Genomic DNA, 27,913 nt, shown 5'->3' on the forward strand with positions numbered 1-27,913 from the left:
GTACATCACTCAGATGGGAGCTCTTGACATTAGTAGTCATTGAGGTAAAATACTGAAGAGCTTTCAAATTGCTGAAATAAAACAGATATAAGGTACGTTGTAAAATGCATATGTTATTAATATAGAAGAAAAGGGGAAAGTTTCAAGAATGTGTAAACCACTTCTGATATTAATTTGCATCCCAAGCTCAAGATCACAGATATATAACCTTCATGATTTCATAATGAGCAAATCAAAGCATGACGTACAATAGAGTATACAGACCTGTATAATGCAGGATCTAAATCTATAGATATCAGTTGTGATCAAATGAAACGTGAATCCAAGCACGGTGTAGTGGGCAATCCCATGAACATTGCAATGAGTGGATGAGTGTAGAAAGTGTTTCAATCTCTCCTCAAATGTATGCATCAACCAGAGATGTATGTTCACCCATGTATGTGCACCTAGTGCAAGAGGTGTTATACCCAGGAACCATCTCTATGACAACACCAGAAAATTCAAATTCAAATGAAAAACCATACAAGTGCATTCAGTGTGGGAAGTGTTCTAAATGTTGGCCTTATTTAAATCTGCACCAGAAAATTCATTCAGGCAACAAGCCATACAAATGTACTCGGTGTGGGAAGAGTTTTAATCGCTCATTTTACTGAGCTGACACCTCATTCAGGTGAAAAATAATACAAGTGGGAAGCGCATTACTCAGGGATTCTCTTCACTTAGGCATCAGAAAATTTGTGCAAATGAAAGATCACAGAGGTGTATCCATTGTGGGAAGTGTTTTAGTCATTTAGCAAATTTCCCAATGTACCCAATTTCCCAAAAGTACCCACCAGAGAATTCATTGTGCCCAATGTGTGTAGAATTTTAATCAGGCACACATTTTAGATCATTCAGACAACACTTTGAACTGTCAGTGGAACAAATTTTTTAAAAAAATTAAATTGTAACTGAAAAACTGGCTGTAGGATCACAGGTTCATTCTAAATTGTCATAAAATGTATTCACTGTTTTTCTTAAATTGTTCTTGGTCAAAATCCATGTATGATTCATTAACCATAGAGCAACAGGCAATAGTCTGACTAAACCGTTTTATTTAAAAGATGAAAAATCAAAAATTACATGGAGATGAAAAATCAAGAGGCAAAAGAAAAGAGGACAAGGAGCTGTAAGTTGTGGCTGTGGTGCAAATCTCATGTATCTCAAACCAATTTTTGGTTCATCAAAATAAATTATATTTGGCGAACAGTGATTATTTTTGGTGGCTTTGGAACACACACTTTGACATACTTTAGCTGGAAAACAGTCATTAGAATACACATTTGAACACTGAATGTTATATATTGCCCTCACCTCATCATTTTCAGTGCTAACAAAGAGGCTGTTCAGCACAGTAGAAATATATGTACCCAGGTGTATAAAATACACTTATTCAGCTCTTTTTGTGTGTCACAGAGGTTATTGTTCTTGTCCTCCAAACATATGTGGTGCCTTTATGCATTTCTTTCCATACAATATATCCCTTAATGCCTTTTCACGAGTTGAGTATGTTACTACCCCAAATTTACCACTAGAGGGAGTATACGTAAAAACGTTTGCAGCAAAGGAGTCCAGGCGTACAACGTCCCCATTTCACTTGATTTTTCATATTATGTAAATTCAGCAACAACGGTGTTAGCAAACAAATAGGACAACCCCAAAGTCAATGAAAAACAGGTAGAATCAAATTTAAATATTAAAATGCATTGATGGTGTCTGACTTGATGTATCATTGTACAGAAAATGACTGAAAATTTACCTTACAGAAGGGGGCTGATATTACGTTATCCAGTATATGTGGACATCCAGATTGAAGTGTGTTGTTGCCTCATAGAAGTTGCCCTTACATTTTAAGGTCCACTGAAAATTGCTGTTACTACCCCCTGCACCACACTCCATGTAATGCCTGATTTACACATGATTGCTTATTTCCCTCTTCTCCCATTGGATTTTCCCAGGTATTCACCATATCCCAACATTGCCAACATCATCTGTTTTAAATTACTTGACTATCAATCTGAAATTAATTTGACAATTGCTGTATCTTGTTCAAATATAATTCTTACTCAAACATAATAATCATAACATTAATTGCAGTAATCTTGTGACAAACCTATGACGAAAATGAATGAATCCAATAATTCCATGCAGATAATGTACATAAATGGATAATATGGCAGTATAAATGGATAAAATGCAAGCTATGTAATTCACTCTGGATGAGGTTATCTACTGATAAAGAAAGATGTTCTGTCTTCCATCTCTTGTGTGTGGAACTACACTGAATGATATTTGGATATGGAATGTATCCATTGTTCTTAACTGCCAGAGGTAAAGAGAAAATCAAATTTTTTTAAGATTGTGTTACAAAAAGAAAGGAAAATCCTAGTCAGCAGTTTTGAAATTTCCTCATGTCATTATGTTCATAGAGACTTTGAGCCAGGCTCTTTCAACACACTGGTAGAATAGAAAGGGTGAGTTATGTTTTATGATTTTCTGTATCCTGTAAAAACTAACAATGTTATTGCAAATATCCTCTTAAATTAATGTTAGTTATTGTAAATTCTACCCCACAAACCAACAGTACCTCAGAACAATACTGACTGAAATATTCATTCAGTCTTACCAAAAGTGTGTAGTGTCATTAAAAATATGTGTGTACATTACATTACATTAATTTAGCAGACGCTCTTATCCAGAGCGACTTCCAACACAAAAGAAGCGTATCCATTTAAGATGAATGAGCAACAGTGTCATACCAGGCTAACAACACTCCTAAACCAGTGAGTGCGACTGTACATTGAATTACCAGCAGAATTCCCAGATATACATCACTTCCACTCTTGCATTCATCCAACGCATATAAAGAATGCTGCTGACCCAGATAGGAAGAACGTGACGTTATGCAACACACAGTTTTCATAGTCTCTAATGAAAATAGAGAGGAGGTCAGGTGCAGTTTGAATCTGTTTTATATGGCTGGTTTCCGTACAAGCTGGGTGAAAAAAACACTAATTCTAGGTCACTGATAGCAAGCCCAGGCATTAATCTATCCAGCACAGCTGACATTCCTGACTTCAGTGTCCTCTAGGCTGTGGGAGAAATCATCAGAACTGCGGCTCACGGAGTCCCTGACAACCGCACTGGGATCCCTCTCAAGGAACATCCATGAAGCCGCCCTTACAGATGCATGCAAAGCGTGATGTCTGTGTACACAGGAAAAGAATTCCACATCCACTTTGCCTCCTTGCAGGATTATCTTGCAACCCACCGCAATAACTTTAAACACGCGACGTGTTAAACGTATGCGCAATTATGTGTGGAAAATCGACAATTTATTTATGAAATGGAATGAAGATATTAAACAGTATGGGTCACTGACTTTAAGGGGCTAGCTGAGCAGAGCTGTCAGCTTGGTTTAGTCTCTAGATTTCCACACTGCCTAAGGTGGTGTGCATCTGTCCACGCTAGATTGCATGCACACTGCGATCTGAAACAGTGATCATTCAAAGGAATTCACATCGCATGTTCAGATTTTGGCATCTGCATTTAGGAAAAAAAAATGTTCCAGCACATACTTCAGGAGGATTATTGATAGAAAGAAACATCTATTCATGGTTCGACCTTTATTATGAGTACTTACATTTATAGTATTTATACGGTTTTCAAAACGTGTTAAACAAAGTTTACGTGCACGGGTGGGTTACGTATACGGGTTATAGAATGTAAATATGGGGTGTCGTATGGGAAATGCTGACAAAACATTTGGGTTGGGCCTAAATGTGGCTTAGTCCATGGAACAACCGGAATGGAGCACACCCCTCGCCAGATCACACAGTTAACTTCAGGAGTTAACATCGACTGAATTTCCGGGCTGCATGGTTGTCTCCACACCCTGACAAACGCGGTAATACTGTAATTTACGTACAAAGGTGACCTATAGATAATTTATTAACCCTTTCCCCAACGTGGTCTTCACAGGGTATTCTAAGCTTGTCTTCCTCTCCTCTAGATGTCTCTGCATTGTGCTGGTTGCGATCGGGAGGAGACGTCTCTTCTGGAGCGATTATAAATGTATGGGACACGCTGCGATCCACCTGACTCGTCGCATATGCAGCCCCCCCTGTCCTCGAGCAACTAACCAGACTCCTCTACCTGGGATACACCTGGACCACCTCAGGGTGGTCATTCGTCGCTCAGTGCGCATGCCCATTTCGCTCCACGGACAGCACTGTCATGGCGGAGACGAGTAAGAGCAGGAGGTGAATCAGGAAGAGATGACGCTGAATGTGGGTTAAAACTGAAATTTAAGAAAGTCAAGCGCTAAGCAGCTGTTGCGGAAATACTGAACTGGGAACTTTTCCTCTGACGAGTATCGCCGTAGTTGCAGTCGGACGTGCACCTGCGTTACGTTTCGGAGTTTTGCAGCTCACCCGTGCGCTTATTTTACCTGTCTCCGGTCTGTGCTAGCGCTACACTGCGACTCTGAAGAAATGAAAGTCACTGTTTCCTGTGCTCATTTAAAATTTGACTGAGCTGAGCATGAGCAAACGCTCTGGTTCATGCGTGTGTAGTTATTAGCTATGTTGCTGGCGAGCTAGCTTGACTTGGGGTTTATCCAGCACAATTCTTTTTGCACCTTATCAAGTTTCGTAGGTAAAGGGGTTGTATAGGGTAACGCCGCAGTCCCACGATTCGGTGTCAGACTGAAAACTCAACACTTGAGAGCCGACAAACATCTTGTTCAATACGAAAAATATATATGTTTTAAATCAAGAATGCGGTTTGGAATTTAGTTTTTTGATGGGAACGGACATATTTTGCGCATTTAACTTTCATCTTAAATAACACCAAAGGGACCTTTGACTTCCCCAACCGAGTTTCCATTTCCACCGCTTTGGAATAACAGGTGCCTTACCTGTAAGCGACACTTGTCCTTCATTTGTCATGGCGAGCGAGGAGACACCGGCTGCCGGATTACAAGGTGATGGAGTCAAGGATGAAAAAGCGGCTACTTTGCCCCTCAACCCGGGGGTTCCGATAAGGGGGATCAGGATGAAATTCGCCGTTCTCGCCGGCCTGGTGGAAGTTGGAGAAGTTTCTGATCGGGACATTGTGGAGACGGTCTTCAACCTGGTATGATGATAAATGTGTATAATTTACATAAACCTTTCCGCGGTTGGACTAAGATTGTTATTAATCTGTGGTGCACAGATTACACGTGAAATCAAAATTTAAACTGGATGTGAGCGTGCATTAACAAATATAATAAAAACGTCCTGAAAGGTAAAGCCAAACGTCACTGACAGTTGACGTCAATGTGTTATCCCATATTTCTTACGGAAATCTCTAAGCTGCACACTTTCCTGGCAGAGAATAACCAGGACCAAAGGGTCCCCGTTTGTTATTAATGACCTGTAAAATATTAATGTGCCGAAAGTGTTTATCACATTAGAAGCTAGTTTCATTAATTTGAGCGGCATAGGGGGTGAAACGCACGTATCCCAGAACTGTATCTTCCTCCAGCGCCGCTTGACTTTTTCAGTTCTCCAAATAGCTTATAATGGCCTATTTGATTTTGGCCGGACGCAATAATAATACGTACTGATATTGTATCCTGAAACCGCACCTAAAGGACGCTATGATTGTTATAGGGATATAGGCTATAGGCCTGCTATGGTTGACACCAAATTCCTTGCGTTTACGTTCGCATAGCTAGTACATTGGCCGATATGATTTGATGATGCAATGTGTGGTCTAACCAGTCTCTCCCTTTCCCATAATTTATATTTCAAGTAAAGCTCGTCGGAGCACGCCGGCTAAACTCATCCCGACCTTCATAGTCACGCGCAGTCAGGCAGCGCGACACCCTTAACAACAGAAAGTGAACAAAACCCATTTTTTTTTGGTTATATTTTTTAGGTTTGAGAGGTTCAGTGTTACTTTTTTAGACGTTCGGTTAATTTGAGACAGGGTGTATGGAACACTTGCGTAGTTTTTAAGAGTCATGTCACCAACATTTGTTAGCGTGCAAATTATTGCCATTCACAAATCAGAGATCATGCAAAGCGAAAGCAGCATGTACATTTTATATGCAGGGCTACATCTATAACCTTATCCTATGCAATTAAATTGTAGAAAGGGTGTATTTGTGTATCTTCATATTGATAAAGCACCAAAGGCACAGATGGGTTACTACAAAAGCCACTGTATGTATAATACTCCAATCAATTACAAAGCAAATATTTGCGTGCAAATTCATTTCGATATGTGTGGCAAAACAACCTGCAGTAAAATATGTCACGGGATTTTCATTACGCCAAATGCCTGGATTTGTCACCAGAAAAAAGATACATTTTAGGGTGCTGTATTGTATGTTGTGTTGTAGCAGAGAGAGCTGCTGTTCCTTTATTTTTGCGTAAGTTTATGACCACTGTTCGTAAAGTAATCGAGCATATTTTATCAAGTGATGTATATAGCATAATGCTATAGCAAGACTGAGTGTAATCCGCTGTGATGGCTGAGTGCCTTGCTCTTTGTGAACATGTACAGTTTGCTGGGTACCATGAATTGACGAGTGGCATGAAATGACGCCATGCGTAGTGACACACCGCAGCGATAAAACTGAATCCAGTTATGCTCGGTCTCTACAGTGTGTTATGTCCAGTCAGGGAACAAATGGTTAGTATTTCTTTCTTCCGTTAAGTGATGTGCTGCGGGCTTTTGACAACAAAATGCGATATTGAGACACCTGTTGAAATGGCATGCTTATTCTTGGCCGAATGGTGGCGCTGCTGTGGGACTCATAACCTGAAGTCACTCCCTTTGCGTCCATTTTTTTTTTTTTGGAAGGAGGGACTTGCTTGTTGTAAAGTTTAACCTGGCCCACTACTCACTACAGCGACTTATCAAGGATAACTTGTCCAGTTATATCAGGGAGATATATTTCTGTTTGCACATGTATCTTGCTTAAGATTGACTTATGTTTACACACCAGGAAGTGCTTCATCTTTTTTCCTGGCCTTTTCTCAAACTTCCTGCTTTAACTAGTATGCTCTTTTCCTCAGTATAAAAATGCATGGTACATAATTTTTATGTCCATCCATTGTAATATTGATTGATTAGATAGCTTTTCCTTCGTGCTCTGGTGGTGCAGAGTGACACTGGGTTTGCGGTCTCTCTCTTCTCTCGGTGCTGTTGGAAGGAGGCTAATAAGGTCGAAAGACGATAGCGTTCAGAGCAGGAGTGCAGTGGGAACAAGCAGAAGTGCTTTGTCACTGGAGCAGAACAGTGGTGCATGTCAGAAGCCCGAGCCTGTCTGTGAAGGAGAGCCTTCACCACCTCTCCCAAATTGCTAATTGTCACTTGTGTATTAATCATTTGTTAATTGTATGGACGTGTTGGCAGTTTGTAAGGGAACCAGCTCATTGGCTGACGAGCCACACCTGGCTGGTTGAGGCCTGATTAGGTGCAGGTGAGCCTGCAGAGCAGGGAAGAGGCTCGCTTTGGCCCTGCTGCTGTTTGAGCATTTGAAACTTAAGTGAATTTGGCAGGTAGTGTTTCTGGCATAAATTTTACATGAAAAGGATTTTTTGTATGCATTGCAGTAACTGTGTTCATTGAAAAGCATAATTGCCAGCTTTTTTTTTTTTTTGATATGCTGTACGAAAGCGGTGTTTGTGGGAGTGTTGTGATGTTAAACTGAAAGGAGCACTGAGTCATATCGGGTTCGCTGATTCAGCTGAGTTTTAGCCCACAATTCTAGATGTATTTCTGCATTTTTACAGCTTTTCCATTGTCTTTTCCAGTAGGCCTGTGCCCCGTGACGTTTCCTCCACAGTGCTCATATTTATCTCATGTTTATCTCTTTGTGGGACAGTAGTCTGATTCATCACTGGCAACTGGGTAACTGTCATTGTCAGTCACAGGCAAAGCTTTACGTTACATTATTGTAATTTAGCAGACACTTATCCACAGTGACTTACAGATTTGACTATTTTTACATGTTATTCATTCATACAGCTGGATATTTACTGAGGCAATTGTGGGTTAAGCACCTTGCCCAATGGTACAACAGCAGCACCCCACAGGGAACTGAACCATCAGCCTTTCAGTTGCGAGCCCCATGCCTTACACCACACTGCTTCTCCAACAAAGCAACATTCCCTGTATTTCACTGATAGCATCGCCAATTCCACGCAATGGGAGGAGCACTTCCTGGTTTGCACAATTCAAGATGGCACCGGTTAGCCAGCGGGAGTCCAGGAGCTGGGAATGGCAGGCTCCATGTTTGCAGAGGTGAATAGTTTTCATTTCATGCAGGGCGATCTGCCCAGTCATGCCTTGTCTCCTGTGACGGGACTCTCTGTGCACTTGAGGCACATTCTTAAAGCAGTTTGATAAGCGTTCACTGATACAAGCCTAGACTGCAGCTCATCTTGTTTTCACACAAGAAACAGCCGAGTTTAGTCAGTGACATCCCTCCCCCCAAGGCAAGGTCAAAGGATGGGCCCATATTCTTTGTACTCTGTTGGTGAAACAGAAGAACTGTAAATAGGTTTTTTTTATTTACCTGCTTCTGTCTTCCTGGTAAATGTGGCCACTTCATGCTGGAAAAGACCAGAACAGTAGTTGTCGATCATTCCCTCTCATTTTGAGATGCGTCACTCTTTTTGCCAGCGCACAGAAAGAACTACGGTATTCTTCTGATTTGGATTTGTCATCGGCTTTGTCTCCATTTCTAGTCAAACTGATAGTGAGTTTTTCCTCTGAGGCGGCTTGTCAGGAGAGAAATGAGGTGTTCTGAACTAGAGCATTTCTAGCGGCTTTAAATAGCACATTTTTATCAGTGCCTCACATCACACCCAACTTCTTCTGTCTGAGAAAACAGCTGTTCTTTGTGGGCACACTTTCCTGTAAGAAAGGCCCCTCTAATCCTGCAGAAGTATGAAATCCTGTCTGCTGCTGTACTATCTGTAAGATTCCTCCTCATTTTCTCATTCCCTCCCTCCGCTGTTTGTATAGGAGAGATTTGATATTTGGTGCCATAGTATTTTATAGTCTTTGTGATACGGCAGTGCTCATGATCCCGGCTGGTTATCTTGTTCATACTTATATTCCTGAGTGGATGCAGAACTGTGGAAAGCTGTCAATGTCAGAAGCTGTTGAACATGTACCACTGAGTTCCAGATAGGGCTGGGCGGAATATCGAGAATATCGATACATTGGATACTATTTTGTAGAAGATATAAGAAATGACCATATTCGTAATATTGAATATGCGTAACATTGGTTAAGGAGGTTACCATCTACGTGCGTTTTAAACCGACCCCATTTTAACAGGAAAGAACGGTGCAGCTCCCGCTCTCTCTCTCGCTAATTGGTGCGCGCACACACACACCGCCGTCACCTCGCCTGCCTATCACTGTCGGTGTAGCAATTTTCACCACTTTCCCACACTCAGGCCTACCTCAATGATAACTGAGAAGTCAGGCAACAATGGAGGAAAACGAAGCCAACGGCGAAGATTTAATTCCTAAAAAGAACGCGCATGGGTCGGTTGTGTGGAAATGGTTCGGTTTCCGGAGGGATGACACTCAACAAAGTGCAGTCTTGGGTAAATTATGCCGTAGAAACATCGCAACTAAAGGTAAAAGCATGACGAATTTATTTCACCACCTCAGACAACATCACGAACGTGAAGTAGGTGCTAGTTCTGGGCTGGTGCTAGTGCCGGTTTCGAGTTGGTTCAACTTGCGAACCTTCTAAGAACAGGTGTGCCTTTCCAGGGGCTAGAGAGCCACCACAGAGCCTCGTCATTAGGTCACTGTATAACCTACGTCTCCGCTTTCCCGCTAGCGCCAATATGGTCGCCAGGACGTCGAGGTTACGGGCTGACAACGTCACAAAATTACGGTGCCGTTACAAAATGGCACCTTTCACTTTCCACGGTGCTGCGACGTCCGACTTGACGTTATAGCAACGTATTTTTGGGTCATTAAATTACGTTGCGGCAGTGTAAGGGCAACGTGACTGTTAGCTGGGTATGTTTTCATTAGCTTTATTAAGCTTCTCGTAGTTTTCAGCTAGAATTTTCGACATTCCACGAATTTTTAAACGTTAAATCGCTGTTTCCGCAAAGATAAAATTAGCTAGAACTTTTCCAATCTAGTGTTCTAATCGCACCGGTTTTAGCATACGTGCTAAACGGCTAAACACACCGGTGTGACCTTACGCGCGAAAGTGTTAAAACTATTGACCCCAAGTACGAGCTATTATTTATGTACAGCAACTATTTTAAGTACAGAATTGTGTTTTTATGTTGGAAGCAACTGACCTTACTTTCATACTTTACAACAAGATGAATGCTGCGTGCAAGTGTCTTATGTTATTTTTTTAAATACTACTTCGATATACAGCTGGATAATTACTATTTAGATATACAGTATGCTGTATTTTTGGTGTTACAAATAAATACCGATACTTTAACATTATACTTAAAGGTTTTCATCGTATCGTTCTCTTAAGCATATCGAGATTTTTTTTTTTTTTTTTTTTTTTTTTTTAGCCATATCGCCCAGCCCTAGTTCCAGAGTAACACTGGCCTTAAAAAAAAAAACCTTTGATGTGAAAGTTTAGGCCAGAAATCCTTTCAGATGCATTCCCAAGAGTGTGAGGTTCATTAAGTGGTTTAGAATTGGAATCTTGGGTGCCTGTGTTCTGATTACTCACCTAGTGCACTGGTATATACCTGACTAATAATCAGATAATACAGGTCCCTTAAAGACTGTTTGCTGACAAACAAGCCATTCACATGGAGAATAGGGTATCTTGAGTGGCTGAGATAATTTCAGATAGCCCAGAAAGGACTGTTTGGATTATCCTCAGATATCAATGCGTGTGTGTCTTTTGGACTATTAAAAATGGCAGTTTATTAGTTTCATCTTTTGTGTTTGCTGGAATTTCCTTTAAGGAAATGTTGCATTACATTATTTATTTGCCTAGCAGATGGCTGTATCCGGGGATGACAATTAAGCATACATTTTTCATGTTACTAACTCATTCATACCAATGGATATTTTTTTCTGAAGCAGTTTAAGTGCCTTGCTTAATAGGCCAACAGCAGTGACCCTAGGGGAGATCTGAACTAGAAACCTTCCGGTCACATTCTTTCCATTTATGCGGGGTTGTCAGTTAACAGTTAACGGTATTAGTGGATGTTTGTAAGAGGTTCATCATATCGCTGCATTTTTCTCCATGTGTTGTAGTTGTTTGCATTGCTTGCCTGCCAGTATATTATATTAAAGTGGTCCCAGGGTCAAATAAGTGGTAACGTGTGTGTCCCGGTGTTTGGTAAAATTCGCAGATGGTTTTGAAAGCATTCTTTTAAAAGCTAAATCTGGAAGAGGCGTAATTTCCTTGGAGATGAATCTGTGCCCTTGGTTGAGCAGCATGTTGCTCCTTCTATGCATGGCTGATTTTCTTTGCTATTAGGGGCTGTGTAGCCAATTACTGATAACTAAGTCATTAATTCAACATTCATGCTTGATACACCAGGAGAATGATCACATTTTTCACATTATGTTGGTCTGTCTTACAACAGAAGCAAAAAAGCCATTTTTTTGATGCAAATGAGGAATCTTAAAGAGAATAGTTATAATGAGGCTGTCACTTATGATCATTTCTACAAATGCTCAAGGCATAAAATCAATGTATACATTTGAATCAATATGAAATATATTTATGAAAACATAGGTTTAATGTTGATGGTATGGCAAGAAGTGCACTCCCAAACAGTGTCATGAAACCCTACATAATATGGAATGATACCATTATACAATAGTGTGGTTTCTTCTCACAGACTTGTGTAGAATATTGGTTCATATTGATTTATTCTGGAAATTATGTCTGTTGATGAAGATGACATCACAGTAAAGGTATTACAGGCTAAAAGGCTTTGACATATTATAGAAAGTGGTCAAATATCCCACTGTCCTTAAAGCCATGGGAAATTACTCTGATTGAATTAACTTGAAGTTAATTCATTCTTTCTGAATTACTTGCTTGATGTCATGTACAGGCAAGCTTAGAAGTCAGTGTGTTGATAGTGCTTGCAATTTGGCTGACCTGCTGGCTTGAATATGAAGATCATGACCAACCATCAGTGATGACTGGTATTCACAGCCAAGAGTTCTACAAGTGAGTTTGCTCACACACTAAATATAACACAAACTTAATATTGCAAAAAAATATTTTCTCCTCAGTTTTATCTTAAAATTTCACTTTATTCACCATTTTACCAAATGTTCAACAATGAAGTTATTTTAGTTATTGCAGTGATTACAATAATCTTCAAATTTTATGTCTTTTGTGTGTACATACACGTGTTTTCAAAAGTCATGGAAAACATAAACTGTGAGATTGATGGGGATGGGGAGCCCCTTTCTGTGCACTGAAATGCACCGCGTGGGTCAGGTGACTGGTGTTGTCCAACTGAAGACTAGGCCCATCATCAGGTTGCTATGGTACCCCAAGATCTTAGAAACACTGTGGTACCACTACCCAAAAAGTGAAACGATGAACTCACCGCCAAGAGGACTGAAGTCCCGTAATTAGGATTCCAGGTGGTGAAGTCACAGTCCATTTTGGATGCGTACACACAACACCACAGCCCGTTATGGCACTTCACCCCACACAGTATCCTCACATGGGGGTGAAACTCGTTAAAATCCATCAGTCAGTAAATAACATATACAATTAAATGTGCTGCCAAATGATTACCTTCAGTAGCTAAATGAATGAATGTGTAATTAAATCACAAATCGCACACAATAAATAAATGTCAAGTTGTTTTTTTCATAATAGCAGTAAACACCAAGCCTCTTTTATTTGCATATTTATTCATGATTGAATCACTTTTTCATGATTACATTTTATATGTTTATATAGTTTATGGTATTTACATTTAAAAATGTTGACATTATGTCACTTCACTATTTATGTATGCATTTATTTAGAGATTTCATATCTCACTTAATTAGTATTGAATTTTTATTTTGTTGAGTCCTGCTTATCTTCATTACCAACTTTATCTTCCTCCATGCCAGCTTTATTATGAAAACTGGCTTGACGTACCTGAAGTAACTCATCGGGACAAGTGCTGCTCATAGGGAGCGGTGGTGTTGCACATTGAGTCAGACTGACTTCATGCTCAGTTTGAATGTAAAGGAGATCCTCAGCCCACATAATCACTGCTGACTTAGGAGCTGCTCCTGTGCTGGCTCTTTGTGGTAGAGCGGAGGGGGTTAACTCCCGTTGCGACATCGGCTCCTGCTGTGTTGGGTTTGTGCTGTCACTCGGGGGCTGATGATGCAGCTTGATCCTTCCTTCTAGCTCGACTTTCTCCTTTTCACTCACTGAGCTCTGCTTCTTCCACCAGCTCACAGGTGGATTGCTTGAACCCACTCCAGTCCAGTCTGTGTCTGTCAGGAGAGTCACAGACTGATTTTCTGTGCCAATGACAAAGGCCTTTAGTCTTTTCGGCTACTTTTGGACTTTACCCAAAGACGTGTTGAGTTTGGGCGGCAGAAGAGTGGGCCATGCCAATGTGGGGACCATGACCCTAGGGTGGGGAAGGAGGAACATTTCCCAAAGTGAGTGTTTCAGGGGTCCACAGTACACCAGTGAAAAGGCCAGTGAGTGCTCTGTCGAGCAGGTGGTCAGCCAGCCGTGTGACTGGTTGTGCCTTTAAAGAGGGACAGATTTAACAGCAGCAATATTGCACAGTGGGCAGTGTAATGAAAAAGAAAAGTCATTAAACACTGCTCTTGGATGCTCCTCTCAGAGACGATTTAATGATATGTAAATGTTGCCTCTCTGGTAATGTATTTGTGTCTGCTTTTATCATAATGCTTTGACTTTTTTTTTCTACTTTTTACTGTGAGCAGGGAACTGCTCTCACGAAATGAGTCTCTTTTCCTGAAAGAAACGCTTCTCAGTGGCCATTACAGCTTCCCTCTGTCCCCAGGGTAAAGCTATTCAGAATATAAACCTGCTTTCCTTTAGTGCTACAGAAGATGATTTCAGAACAGCGCTACACTGAAACATTTCTTTCAGCCAGATTAAACAGAAAGCGGCCAATCGGCCAAACATGAAAATCCATTTCAGAAAGTGTTCACAGTGTCACATCTCTCTGTTCATGCATCTCCTGGAGCACAGCTTGCCCTTCTGTGGGCAGATTGAATCTTTGTTTTATCAGCGACTTTCTTCTGTACGCCAGTTTTAGCCGCATTCTCCTCAATACAGGCAAATGGGACCTTTGATGCCAGCACCTTCGTGCTGCTGATTTTAAATGGCTTTTAAGCCTGTTCCACTGTTTTTTGGCCCTGTCAGTGTATTATTATTTGTTTAGTTCTCTCTCTAATTACAGAAGGCATTTGTAAATTAAGTATTTTGAACTGAATTTGTGTTCGAAATGCTTATGAGTCTGCATCTTTGTTTGCATTGTATAGTTGTTTTTACATTAGTTAACCTGTATGTCAGATGTTTATGTGGCCATCATCATCAAAAGATTGAATTGCATGAATTTTTATTAAAACATAGCCCAGATTTTGTACACCAAATACCTGAGGCTGCTCATCCTTTAACACACATACCTAACAGCTAGGGTTGTGAGCTTTGCGCAACTAGTTCTTAAGTAAATAAAAAGTAGACTGCTGGCCAGTTGCTTAATGATTAACAATTGCTACCCAGTGTTTTGTAATCTTGGTCACATCAGTCCTTGTTAGTGAAACTGTCTTAAAGCCTGATGAGAGGCCTGCTGCACACATTTCATGGGTAAAATTTTTGTTTATTTTTAAGTGTTAATGTGGAACCATCTCTGGCATAGAGCCATGAGCATAAATGGCAGGTGGAAAAAGAGCAATAGTTGGAACGACACATGCACATAACATGAGTATAAGATAAACTTACTAGACTCAGTTAAATATTTGTGAAACACTCGTTGCAGTAGTTTTAAATTAAATTACATGGAAGCATTGTGAATTGACACACCCCCTTCATTGAATTGTCAATACTTGAAAAAATGACGATGCTTTCCATACACCATCGAAAGAATTCATTGCACACACGTGATATCCACGTTCGTAAGCATAGCACGGTAGCACGGTTGAATTTTAAAGCGCCCCCAGCTAACAGAGTCACGTTGCCCTTACGTTGCCGCAACATAATGTAATGACCAAACATACGTTGCTATAACGTCAAGTCGGACGTCGCAGCAACGTGGAAAGTGAAAGGTGCCATTTCGTAACGGCAACGTAATTTTGTGACGTTGTCAGCCTGTAACCTCGACGTCCTGGCGACCATATGTTTAATGGTCTGGGATAATTACACTCCCTTCTTTGTTCACGATCTTGCAGCACGTATTGGGGAATTTCCCCACCCTTTCGGAGATCGTCAGTGCTGCCACAGTAGTTAAAATGACCGTTTTTCGGTTGGCTGCGAAATTTTTGCTGCGCAAATGAAATTTACATCATTCACAAATATGATTGGCTGTGCCTGTGGTGAACCAGTTCACAGACATACACAGTGCTCCATATCACTAACATCTGCAGATACCGTACTTTTTTATTTGTGTGAATTTTAAGAGTTACAATAGATGTTACTTGGAACCGTGGGAAACAAGTATGGATTGTTATGCTGTAATGTATGGTATGACTTTAGGTCCTCCAAATGCTTGCACAAGCCACATCGGGGAAATTTCAGTGCAAATAAGCCTACTTGCATTTCTGAGTTTTGGAACTTGACTTAGTATGGTGGTCATAACCTCTGTACTTCTATGAATATGAGCTGATATACTAGTGTAAAGTTTGGAAGACAGCCCAAGTATATATATTGCAAAATGTTTTCTTCTCATAAGGTGAAACATTGATATTCGTTATGTTTATTTCTTAGATATATGTACAGTGAATCACCCTTTATATTTCAATTTTTAGCTTGCTTTAGGCATCTTAGGAATAAACTAACCATTCTGGTTTTACATATTTGTTTTCTTGTGTTGTTTTCCTTTGTGTATATAGTTTTAAAAGTACATTAAAGTTTGTGCAGATATTGCTATCTGTACTATTATTGTTTTGCAACAACATTTGTACTGTTATGGGCGTAATGAAAAATTACATTACATATTATGCAAAAATGAACCTGCAGCTGTGTAGCTGCTGTGAGAGTTTTCTACTTTTGACAGTTTTTAAATGAATGACTTTACTGATTGTCTTCTCAATTTCACATTGATTACTCAAGCCTTCTGAGGAGATTATACGCTGTGATGCTCCCACCATAGAGGCTACAGTTGAGACTACAAGTTCCTGTTGGTTGTATGATAGTGTGCATGGTTGGACAACTCACAGTCCTATTAATAGTATCTGAAGCATTCCTTACCAGAAATTTTTGATAAACACTTTCTATATTCAGGCATACACACACCCTTCCCTGGGGTTTGGTCTTTCTGATGCAAATTCTCATTAAAACCTACAAAGTTAAAATAAAGACAAATTACTATTTGGATGTATTTATGTGTAGTAAAGTAAAGTATTGGTCATTTTTGATATATAAATGTCCACACTGCCCTTTAAAAGGAGTGCTTATAATTGGCTGTGTGGCCCTGCTATCCTCTCTGCAGATAGACTCAGTTGGCTTTCATGATGCCATCAGAGCTGTTATTATCTCTGACCTGAGTCCATAGTCCCTTATTTTTTTTCCAACACCCTGTTTAATTACTCCCCTGAGTAGTTACTGTCCAGCCTGTGGGAGAGACTGTGGAAATTTGAATAGGCTTTTATACCATAAAGGCATTCCATGATGGTTCTTTTCTATTGGAACTTGTAGGGATTTTGACATGTTTCCAGTGACAGTGAGAATAAACTTATCTCTTCCTCTCTTTCTGGCCCCTCTCTCTCTCATGATGACATTGCTATTTCTGTGGCTTCCTAGAAGCACGAAGAGGCATATGAATAGGATTTGCTTTCACAAGTGTTTAATTGTCGTTACAGATAAAGCAACCATTTATAAACTGAAGAGATTTATCACGTAGGACAGTCGCAGAATCTAAAATGGTACATGAATATATTGTGTTGACAAGCTCTGAAGTCTCCTGGGGTATGGGCCAGTTGGTTCTGGCCTGCTGTTGTGCATCATACTTTTACTCTGTTCTGAGGCAGCTTAATGTGTGCATGCACTGGTGTGCATGTTTTCATATAGGCACAGTGTTCATTGAGTGAAGGCAGTTATTTTCAGGTTGTAGTGGTGCTGTTGCAGAACAGCCCATCTTTACTCTCTAGCATGTGAAAAGGTTACTCAGTGGAATTTATGCAGATCACCTTTTGGTGTGTGGGTTAAAGTGTTCCTCCATCTACCCAGCTGCTTGCAAACTACTGAGAGATATGTGTGTTGGTGTGAAACTCTGGAAAAAAAACATGAATATTCTAGCATACGTAGACTCGTTTTAGGTCTGTAAAGCAAACATTAATGGTAGTCAGGATGACATGGTATTGTCTCATATAGAAAATGCAGCTGTTCCTGTACTAAAAATGCGGGCAGTTGTTGGGAGTCTCTACCGATTACGTATTAAATTATTATATCATCATTATGTCGTTACATCATAACATCCATTTAGCAGTAGCTGACAGATGTCAGACAGTTTAGCCAGGTTCACCACCTCCCCCCTTTTCTCTTCACCACGGGTGCCTAAAGAGGCAGGAAGTGATGAGTGCGTTCATCCTGAATGTCTCCTCTGTATTTCAGAGCAAGAGTTACTGCAGATCCAAATCACACCTGTATTTTTCACCGGACGGGCTGCAGATAGTCAGTGCATGGCGCACAGACAAAGCTGCTGCTTGGTGCTGAATGCAAGGGCTTTGACAAGCAGTGAAGACCGATATGCCGTCTTGCTGCAGATGGTAGACAGCCTAATTTAGGGACACCGAACGCAGATGGCGCTTTTCTTTGTCGCGGCCATTATGACGGCGGTGAAAGCAGATGTGCTTTGCCATTATGATCAGAGAATCTGAAATTTCATCATGTGGAGAGAACGGAGTGAAGCCCCAGCTAGCCAGCTAGACGCATGGTGCTGTGGAAATCTGGCGTGTCCCGGTCCTCTGTCCCTTTTTCCCGCTCTGATTGTCACTGTCCTGCCCTGTCCTCTTGCCACTGTCTACATCTGTCCATCCGCCAGGGCTGCCCAGGGGGCGTGGGGGGGGGGTGTGGTGGATTGATTGCGTTCAGGGGGCGCAGTACAGAACTCTGCGTCCACTGAGCTGGCATTGGAACAGTAAGCCTGGCATGTGTCTTTGTGCCCATGAAAAACAGCTTTTTATCAGATGCCCTTTTCTCTTAGTCTTTGCCACAATATTCTGATGCGCCGTGCAGCGGAGTGTTAACTCGGCTCTTGGGCGAGAGGACGCCACAAATGTTTCTTTGTGTTCCTTCTTTGTGAAGGATTTGCCTTCTCCGCTGAGACATCTTGTCTCATCCGTAAACAGTAGATAACAAAGCACAAAAGGAGCTGTGTTTTCTGACTCCAAGGCACACCAGATAAACCATATATCAGACCTGTTTAGACTGAAGAAACACTAGGCTGGCGTATACTAATCATACGTCAGTTTCCACAGGTCGGCTGTGCTGGCCATAGACAAAGTGCGGCGTGTTGGTGTCCTTTAATGTTGTAAGTGTGCATCCCTCATTGTTATTCCTGCTCAGTGCCCTCGCTCTTCTGTCCTCTCCGCTGGCCTACTGAGAGCTTCGATTGTGCGGTGAGCACAATGGCGTTCTCATCACGAAAAGGACCCTCTTTGTCTGCTTAAAATACTGTTTTAATGTACAAGTGTGAGCACAAGCACTGCAGAATTTCTCTCATGGATCGGTTTGGCGGGGGAAAGAATGGGCATTAATGACACTGTGGGATCTGTATGTCGCCGATTTTGCTCTATTGTCTGTTGGGTGGTACTCCAGCCCTCAGAGAACGCTGATCGGACGGAAGGGACCAGATTATCTCAACAGTTTTTTGAAATTTAAGCTCTTTCCACATGAGGATATACTTCAGTAATGTATGACAAGAGTGACAGGCAAGGGCCGGTAATCGAGAACAATCTTCACAGGTGGAGTCCTTATGTGTCTCGTGTGTTGGTTCTGAGTGGGGTGGGGGGTATCTTTGCAGCTCCATTCCCAGCATGCAGTGCTGAGGTCATGCTATCTGAACTGGAGATTACAGTAATAGGCCCCGTCACACCCAGCACCGGTTGTGAGTGCCGTGGTGACTCTTCTCCCCCTGCAGTCACAAACCCCCTACTGCTGCAACCCAATTACTCACAACATGGTCCTACAAAAAAGTTGTACCTATTCCAGGTCCCTCAGCCTACTTTAAGGAGCATTTTCACATCAAAGAACACAAGCAAAATATCTCCTCTTTTTATCTGGGATTCTGCCAGTTTTTGTGTTTTTTTTTTTTTTTTTTTTTTTTTTGTATTATTTTTATTCATGGACATGGCACAGAGGAGCTGCCTTGTTAACTACATGACCATCAGTGTAGCTCTGGGGATACAGCATGATGGAGCCATTGAACCACAGAAATTAGAGGCAAGAGTAACAGAACTGGAAAACTGCATACCAAAGCACACTGCAGTTTGCCCTTGTCCCTGAAGAGGTTCTGGCACCAGCTTTATTTAAGTGAGGAGTGTCTGTAGTAAGGAGTCGATGCAAAACTTTGTATAAATGAACATAAATCACATCAGTTATTTGTGTACCCTTTTCAGATCATGCGTTAATGGTTATGTAAGGGTTAAGGGTCATGCAGGGGTTAAAATGTCCTCGTGTTTTTAGTGTAGGTGCTAGGGATGAAGAGATGTTCTTGTACAGCGAATCCGAGCTGGTAGGTGAGCCAGACCGTGACAGGAGCATGCCGACACGACGCTGCACATTCGGGAGCAGCGGTGATCGCGATTGCCCTCAGACTGTGCCACCGGAACCAGTGATGTGGCCAGTGAGCCGTCCCGTCACGCCCCGGTGAATCCGATCCACATTTACTCTCATCCTCAGCGCGCGATGCAGCCTCGTTAGGGAGCTCAGAAACGCTCTCCTCCAGAGACTGCATCGACATATACGCTTAAAAACTGAATTGATGTGTAAGTAGTAGTGGAGTCGAGTGCGTAAACATTGGTGGGGGGTGGTCTCTGTGGCAGAGGTTTAAACCAAGACAGAGAATGCCTTCCAGCGCATAAACTGAGTCAGAAGCGCTGCTGTGTGGAGGAGCAGAAGGAGCACATACACTATTCTGCTCTGTGCGTTCCACATGTGCTGCTCACATAAAGCCTAGAATAAATTGACAGGCTAGATTATATGACCCTGGAAGGGCGAGCCCTGCTACACCCCACCTCCAATATCACACAGCCTTTATTACCCTCATTATTGGTGGATTGGTAGGTAGGTTCATTCCATCTGCTGAACATACTGCACTCCGCTGTATCCACTCTGTAGAACATAGGCACAGGAAAGGCATTTTGTTCTGTTTTTGCTCCGTCTGTCTGATTTCAGGTAGGGATGACTCTTCCGGTGTATTAGGTGCAGTTGCTAGGAGCTGCATTTCAACACTCGAACAGTAGCTCAGCTTTTTTGCTTTTTTTTACAGGACAAAATGTTTAATTTGCAGCTGTTCCCTCGCCACAATTTACCAACTGCTCAGATCAGTAAGCGTCCTGTACTGCTGTGCTCTTGCCCCGCTGTTGGATTTGTCTTTAACTGGCAAAAAGCCACGGCCAGCGTTCATCTGTGCTCCGGCTGCAGAACAGAGCCTCAGCCCTCTGGTGCTGGACGAGGACTGGCCCAGTCCTCTACAGAGAGTCACTGTCTCCCGGGCCCTGTGTGTTTTAGGAGCCCTCCGCTGCAGTCAGAAGCACATCATCTTTAAAATGGTTTTCAGATCTCATATGACTGAATGCTTTGCTTTGAATCACACAGTGTAGTATCTGAATGTCACCTTAACTCAGGGAAGGCAGCGCTGACGCAGACCCTCCATCTGAAGCGGTTCTGCATCTGTCCATTTGCTCTTGTGTGTGTCTGTTTAATGGAGGCACCCCCAAACACCCCCCCCCCCCCCCCCCCCCAGCCTCAGACAGGCTTTGGAGGATTATAGAGTATGATTCGTCACTCCGATCCCATCGCTGCGCATCTCTCTCCAGGGATAAATGCCTGAACAGAAATGCTCTGTTCCATGAGATAACAAGCCTTCAGCCGTGATGAGAAAATGGACCAAGCCTTGAACTTTGAGAAAGTTTCTGCAGTTTGCCAGTGGAGTTTCCTTTAGCTCCAAGATCCGGGTGGTGATTAAATCCTGAAGTAAGATTATGGTCAAACACCTCTGGAAGAGTTACCTGCAAATTAACTTAACGATGTTTTGTGGAGAATTTAAGCGATTAGATTTGAATGTTTTACATGATATGTCAGAAGTAACAGGCTATAGTATGTGAACAAAATGTTTTTTAAAAAATTTCAAAACAGGATTAATGCCAAAAGTGTTTCCAGCACAACATTTTCTTCCAGAAATTTCCACTGATCTTATGTTGAGTTATATTCGTGTTTATTGTCTTGTGTATTTGCAACATTTTATTGCTGAGCAATCATGTTGGAACTTTACTGGAAGTTGCTTGTGTCAGAAATGCATTAATTTCTGTTTGAGTAAAGTGAAAATATCATTAACGTATCAAATGGAAATTATGAACTAAAGTTGGATACTTTGAGAAAAAAAAATGTTTTATGATAATGAGCAGTAGGCCATACTTCTTCTGACATGCATTTTGCCAGTGGGTGTCGGTAACTCATTACTCATTCTGAAATGATGTAGGCTATGTACTTAGCGATCAGCCAGAGTAGCAGCTTGCCACATTGTGCCACAGCAAATTTCTGATTAAGGGAGCTGGCCGCGTCTGAGCTTTTCTCTTCTTGTTAGGTTTTCTTCCTGTATGGCAGGGACTCTGGTCTTATATGCAGATGCTCCTCCTAGTTTTCTCTCAGTCAGTGTTGCCTGTGTTTACATCAGCTGCCATCCTCTCTCTCTCTCTCTCTCTCTCTCTCTATATATATCTTTCTTTTCCTCTCTCTTTCTCTCTCTGTGCTCTCAACATCACTATGATCTCCAGCCTTTTACATGCGCACGCTGCGGGTTTGCCGGTAGACATTAGGCCTGCGGCGGCTAACCGCTCCTGCAGTTTTCCTCTCCAAAAGAAGGAGACTTAATTGTCGCAAGGAAGATGTCGGCACTGGAAGAAACCGACTACTGATGAAGTTTTGCTGTGTCGTGCACCTTAATGTCAAGAGGATGGTTTGCGTAAAGATAAGATATGATATGATAACGATATGTTAATGCAAAGTATTTAGCGGGCGCAGAGTAGTGGGCAGTGAGTGGGAGTTTTTGCTAAAAGAACAATCCCACTTTGGCACATACATGGGTTCCTCAGCATTAGATACTAGCCAACCCTCTGATAGTATGACTGCCATGTTCCAGTGTTAACTGAGGGTCCGGCTTTAGCCTTTGTCCCCATGGCCTTGTGCCCGTGTGGGGAGGACACGGTCACGAAGGGAGCAGGTGACCGCAGTGGCTCTGCCGGCGGCCTGGTTTTGAATGTTGTGTGGAGGTGTACTCCTCTGCCACAGAGGGCAGAGTTCAGAGTTGGGCTGCACGCCCACGGTTAATATGTGCACTTCAGCGGCCGTCCGCAAGGCCTCACACTGCCGCTGCTGAGGGGACAGGGAAGATACCGGAGCATTGTGCTTTAGGCTGTGCTTTTTTACCTTGGTCCCTGTGGTTCCCTTCTTCTCAAAAAGCCTTTAAATAAGGCCTGATCTGTCATGCCTTTTCCTGTGCAATACGAACCTTTTTAAGTGGTTTGAAGGGGACAGGCAATGGGGAGATGGGTAGTATTTTGTCAATGAGTGTGGGGTGTCAGGGAGGAAGACATGGTTTCCCTCTTCTTGGTTTGTGCATGTGATGTTGTGAACCTCTATTGCACAGCGAGTCCCTCGGCTGCCATCAGCACGGACGTCCAACGCAAGGACTTTGCGGATAGCTGCATCTTTATTTCCCCTTCAGTCTGCCGAGGGCTCTGTATAACACGGTGTAGATGCTGCATTGGAAAGCAGCACATGTGGGACCTTGTTAAACTGACCAAATTAAGGAACATTACGGAGATTCATCCAAAAAGATTCAATCAAAAAAGTTGGTCAGTTTCAATTTGGCTCATCTCAGACACTGTATCTGCTGGAGTTTTTGTTAATTGTTATTTGATTTACCCGCCTTAGTTCCTGTTATATTCTGGTGATATGTTTTAGAGGTAACAGTCCATCTCTTGGTGTTGTAAAGTAACATGAATTGATTGGAGAGGAGGACTACACACTGATGGATCAAATGAAGCCAGCATGTATCTGTACATGCTATTTTTACATTTTAGTTGCACCAGAATCCAACATAATCACCAGACGTTGTGTTGAGCGGTTTCCGTGGTCAGTTTGGAATTGGGTAATCAACCCGTGCTAATTTGCCATGGTGGACATGCTGGAATAATGTGATAATAGTGTGACGCAGGCAGCTGTTTGGACCTCACCCTTTCATCACATATAGTGTGGTAAGGACACATTTTCTCTGAAATAACAGATGTGCTTTTGGCTTTTCTCTACAGTAAATGGCTGTGCTCATGTTAAGGCACTGGTGTTTTGAATAACAACAGCCAGCTCAAGGCACAGTGGCGTCACTCTCCAAAGTGCATACACAAGCCCATTGATCAAAGGAAGTGATGACAAGCGCAAGACAAGCGAAATTAGGTGACATAAATTATGACCCTTTATTGTCATCAGTAGCAATAGAGTGCCAGTGCATTAGATTCCACCATAGACGAACATTGACCTCCATATTTATCACGTCTATTGAACACCTAGTTGACTGTTAAATACTCAGAAAAGAAATCAGAATAATAATACAACAAAGAAGTCGTGTTACAGTCACATGAATGATACTATTCATGCTGATCTGGGCTTCATTCATTCCTTATCTGTTAGTAGACCACACTTGCCACATTGTTCTGAAGGTTTACCTTTGGTACTGGAAGTACAACCTTCTCTGATATGGTAATGTTTAATAGATGGTGCAGTCTAATAGATTCCAATGTTTGTCTCTTGAAAATGAAAACTTTCTCCTAAAGAATGACTTCCTTAGTAATCATAGGGCTCTGGCGATTTAAATCACCCAACAAGGCTCTCAAGTTTTAAGTAGGCCACCATGGTCATAGAATGATTTACCCAGTACAAACTCAGTACTCAGAAATAGGGGAGACAGCTAGAAAGAGGCTTGGAAGGGATGATGGTGGAATTAATAAATGAATGTTAAAATGATCACCCTCTAGCCTGGAAAAATGTGGTCATAAATTGTCTGGGAGTGATTGGATTCTTCTTCTTCCTTTGTGCACGTGCCTCATTGTAGAAAATGACTTGAATTGAAAGGACGTCACCCTCTACACTAATTGCTCTGTCATTAAGGAAGGGAAAGGGTAGAGAAGCAAGCTGCAAGGCTCCTCTGTGGGTTTCGAGCCACCAGAGTTACCTTCATGAGGGTACAGTCGAACACTGCTGACTCTGGTTAAACTTTTTTTTTCATTGGCTCTCTGACGCTGTGGCTGGTTCCCTGAGCTCCAGCTGGTGTGATCTACGTTCATCAGCTGTGGAGTGGCCCCTGGCCCCCAGCTGGTACACTGTGTGCATTCTGGAACCGCTTCGGCCCTGAGGCTCTTACCCTGGTCCCCGTGGGCTCCGCTCTCTCCGCGTTCCACAGGAAGGACCGGGCGCCTTATTGGTCTGATCTGTGCACGCTCTAGCTCACTCATTACTAATTCACGCTGTCCCCGGGGCCAGGAGCCGGGGTTGGGTTTCCTGTCGGGGGATCTGGTGACAGCTGGAACGCAGAGCCGAGTGAACAGGGCCGTCACATAGGTGCCGTGGTGTAGCGGTTAAGGAACGGGACCCCCACTGCTACTGTGTGTGTGTGCAAGGTAGTTAACCTGAATTACGTCAGGTGTCCAAATGGGTAATATGTACTGTGCAAGGTGTCAGTTGCATTGGACAGTGTAATAATGTGACGTGTTCAGAGACTCAGTCTTCTCCCTGTGTAAATGTGGAGATGGGCTGGATGCTGGATGGCTGTAATGCAGGGATGGAGCGTTTTGACATTTATGAGATAACTGCCTGTACACGAGGAAAGGAAAGGAAAAATATACAGCCATTCAGCATCAATACATCAACCCATCTGTCTTGCTATCTATCTCTGTGTAGTTCTCTATATGTAATCACACAAAATACCCATACACTCGAGAGCGTCTTCTAAACCTTGCAATGCAAGACTGAGGGTGCAGTGGAGAGGGCTTCTGTCTTGTCACCTGCAGTTATCTTGCGAATTTGTCATCGGAGGCTGCATCCTGTGGTCGGTGAAGTTTGATCAGTGGGGAGAATCGATTCATCTCATGTGACTAACTGCATTTATCAGGCGCAGGGCTGAGAGCGAACCAGCTTTTCATATTCATATATCCAGAATTACAGGACCCGTCAGAACAATTATCCTTCAGGGCTGCCGGTGCTGAGGAATGGTTGTACATTCAGTACACTTGTTCTGATGTCGTCACCTCGGTTATTATAGCAGTGTGTGTTTGCGTATATTTTTTGAGTGAGTGAGTAAACAGTGGTTTATGGGTAGCAAATTACTGTGTGTTCTTTATGGATTGTTTGTCTCAAGAGGTCTGAGGTTTGACCAATAGGATTAGGCCTAAAACCTGTTGATTGGTCTGTTGAGCAAACAGCAGGCTTCCTGTATGAGCTCCACTCAAGGGTACACACACGTACTACAGTAAAGAAAAGGGGTGTGTTTGGTCAGGAATAGTACTCCCCTTTTAAATGGGTCACTGCAGTCAAATCCATTTTGGCTGTTGTATGTTTAGCCATCTTGTGCTATAATGACAATTCCTGCTCGTCGGCTCTTATAAAATGTCTCCTGAGAATTTTGTAAATCCATTACATTGAACATACTGATGTTGGCAGACGCGCTTATCCGGAGTGCCTTCCGATGCCCTCACGTCATGTAAAATCCACATCACAGAAGCAGCACGAATGACAATTGCGTATGTACAGAACCGCCTGTGAAGCACTGCTTGAGTGTAAGTTGAGCTAAAATATTCCATGAGCATTCAGCACGGTGCCAAAAAAATTATCATAAAGAGCAACACACGGGGGCTGCTGAGTAGCTGAATGGTTAAGGTGTTCATTTGAGCGCGAGCTGAGCTCTGTGACCCAGAGCTGATCCTAGCCGTGTCATTTGCTGATGACCGGGACCCCGCAGTGGCGGATCAAATTGGCTTCATTCTGCCGGGGATAGGAGATGGTAGGTTGGCCAGGGTCTCCTTGTCTCGCTTCTCTCACCCTGCAATTTGTCATGTGCCTGTAAGTTGCTTGGATGACATTCGCATAGTAGTGCCTGCCCTCCAATGAGCGCTCACTCTGCTGTAATGCCCTGTGTGACTTCTGTATATAATTATATGTAATAAAACTTGAGATGTAGGTCTAAATATCATTGCCACCCCTGCAGCTTGGTCGGCTGTGTTTAAATGCAGAGCAGACACTGGGTTCCTGTGATTGGACAGTGTCTGACCCCCTCAGTTACTCACTCACCGCACTCACTCTCTCTCTCACTCTCTCTCTCACTCGCTCACTCACTCACTCGCTCACTCACTCGCCCGCTCGCTCATTTCTGTGTATCTTTGTCTCTGTCTCCATCACTCACTTTCAGCTCATAGAGTTTATTAAAATTACATTCTTCATGTCTTGGAAGTCAAAGTAAGAGAAAAGCAGACTAATTAGGATATCTGTTGCAAAAACAATAGAGGGTTTCACCTTCAAACCCTACGCATAGGTAACTGATAAATAAAAACATGCACAGCGAGTGGAGGGATAATAATGGCCTTGATGAATGGAGCTTGTCACCTGGCTTTCATTAGTTACCCGTTAAAAAAAGGTTTATGGGCATCGCCCTGCTTGTAGGGCACGACTTCACCCGCGCTCTCACCCTCAAGTGACTTTGGAGTGCCTGTGTGACCGTGACGGATGTGTGACTCTGGCGGGGTGTCAGGGCCGTAAATCAGCTGATCCTCGCGCCGGCGGAGGCTCACATCCATTACAGCGCCGCTGCCGTCCCGGGTGGGGATGCGGGGGGGGGCGGGGGGAGGGGGGGGGGGTTTGCTCGTGACGGTGTGTGATGTATTAGCACTCTCAGCAGGGGGGTGTGCTGAGGAGGAGACCTAATGGGGGTGATGGTGGGGGGGGGGGGGGGTGATTGATTCGGCTAGGTGCTCAATTTACATGGCGTTGAAGTTGCCGTTTATTATACCCCCACACCCTGTTGCCAGCACAATCAAATAATCCATCTTCAGGAAATCCTTAAAGTGTTCCTGATGCTTATCTTTGTTTTTGCCAATTGCTGCCAGCTTCTGTGCATGTACTAAAGGGGGGGGGGTGTCAGTGTTTTCACTGAAGTGATATTTACTCATTCTTCCTTTGTCCATTTTAATGGAATATTTTTGGGATGGATTCATTCTGTTTCAGACTCTGATCAGAGTGCCGTGCAAATATGTCTGCTAAGAGTCTCTTTTATACACTTTCTGTTCGTTGATTGGATGCTGCTGAACCACTGGGAAAACTGACAGTCACAAAGTACTGACCGGCAAAGTTCAATTGTTGAATCAGTATTACAGGGTATTATTTAATTATTTAATGTGTAGAGTAGGGCTGGGCGATATGGCTA

At 42.6% G+C, this 27,913-nt stretch overlaps 1 protein-coding gene across 1 annotated transcript in view; it reads left to right on the top strand.

The window, feature by feature from the left end:
• The first annotated feature begins 3,828 nt into the window (after window positions 1–3,828).
• The window catches only part of lrba (LPS responsive beige-like anchor protein), a 195,403-nt gene continuing 171,318 nt past the window's right edge, over window positions 3,829–27,913 (top strand). Inside the window, exons 1-2 of the mRNA XM_036516523.1 lie at window positions 3,829–3,946; window positions 4,052–5,175. Coding sequence (XP_036372416.1) covers window positions 4,987–5,175 — 189 coding nt within the window. The 5' untranslated portion in view covers window positions 3,829–3,946; window positions 4,052–4,986. The remainder of the gene's footprint in view (window positions 3,947–4,051; window positions 5,176–27,913) is intronic.

The sequence above is a fragment of the Megalops cyprinoides genome, chromosome 22, assembly GCF_013368585.1.
Source record: "Megalops cyprinoides isolate fMegCyp1 chromosome 22, fMegCyp1.pri, whole genome shotgun sequence".
NCBI classification, from domain to species: Eukaryota; Metazoa; Chordata; class Actinopteri; order Elopiformes; family Megalopidae; genus Megalops; species Megalops cyprinoides.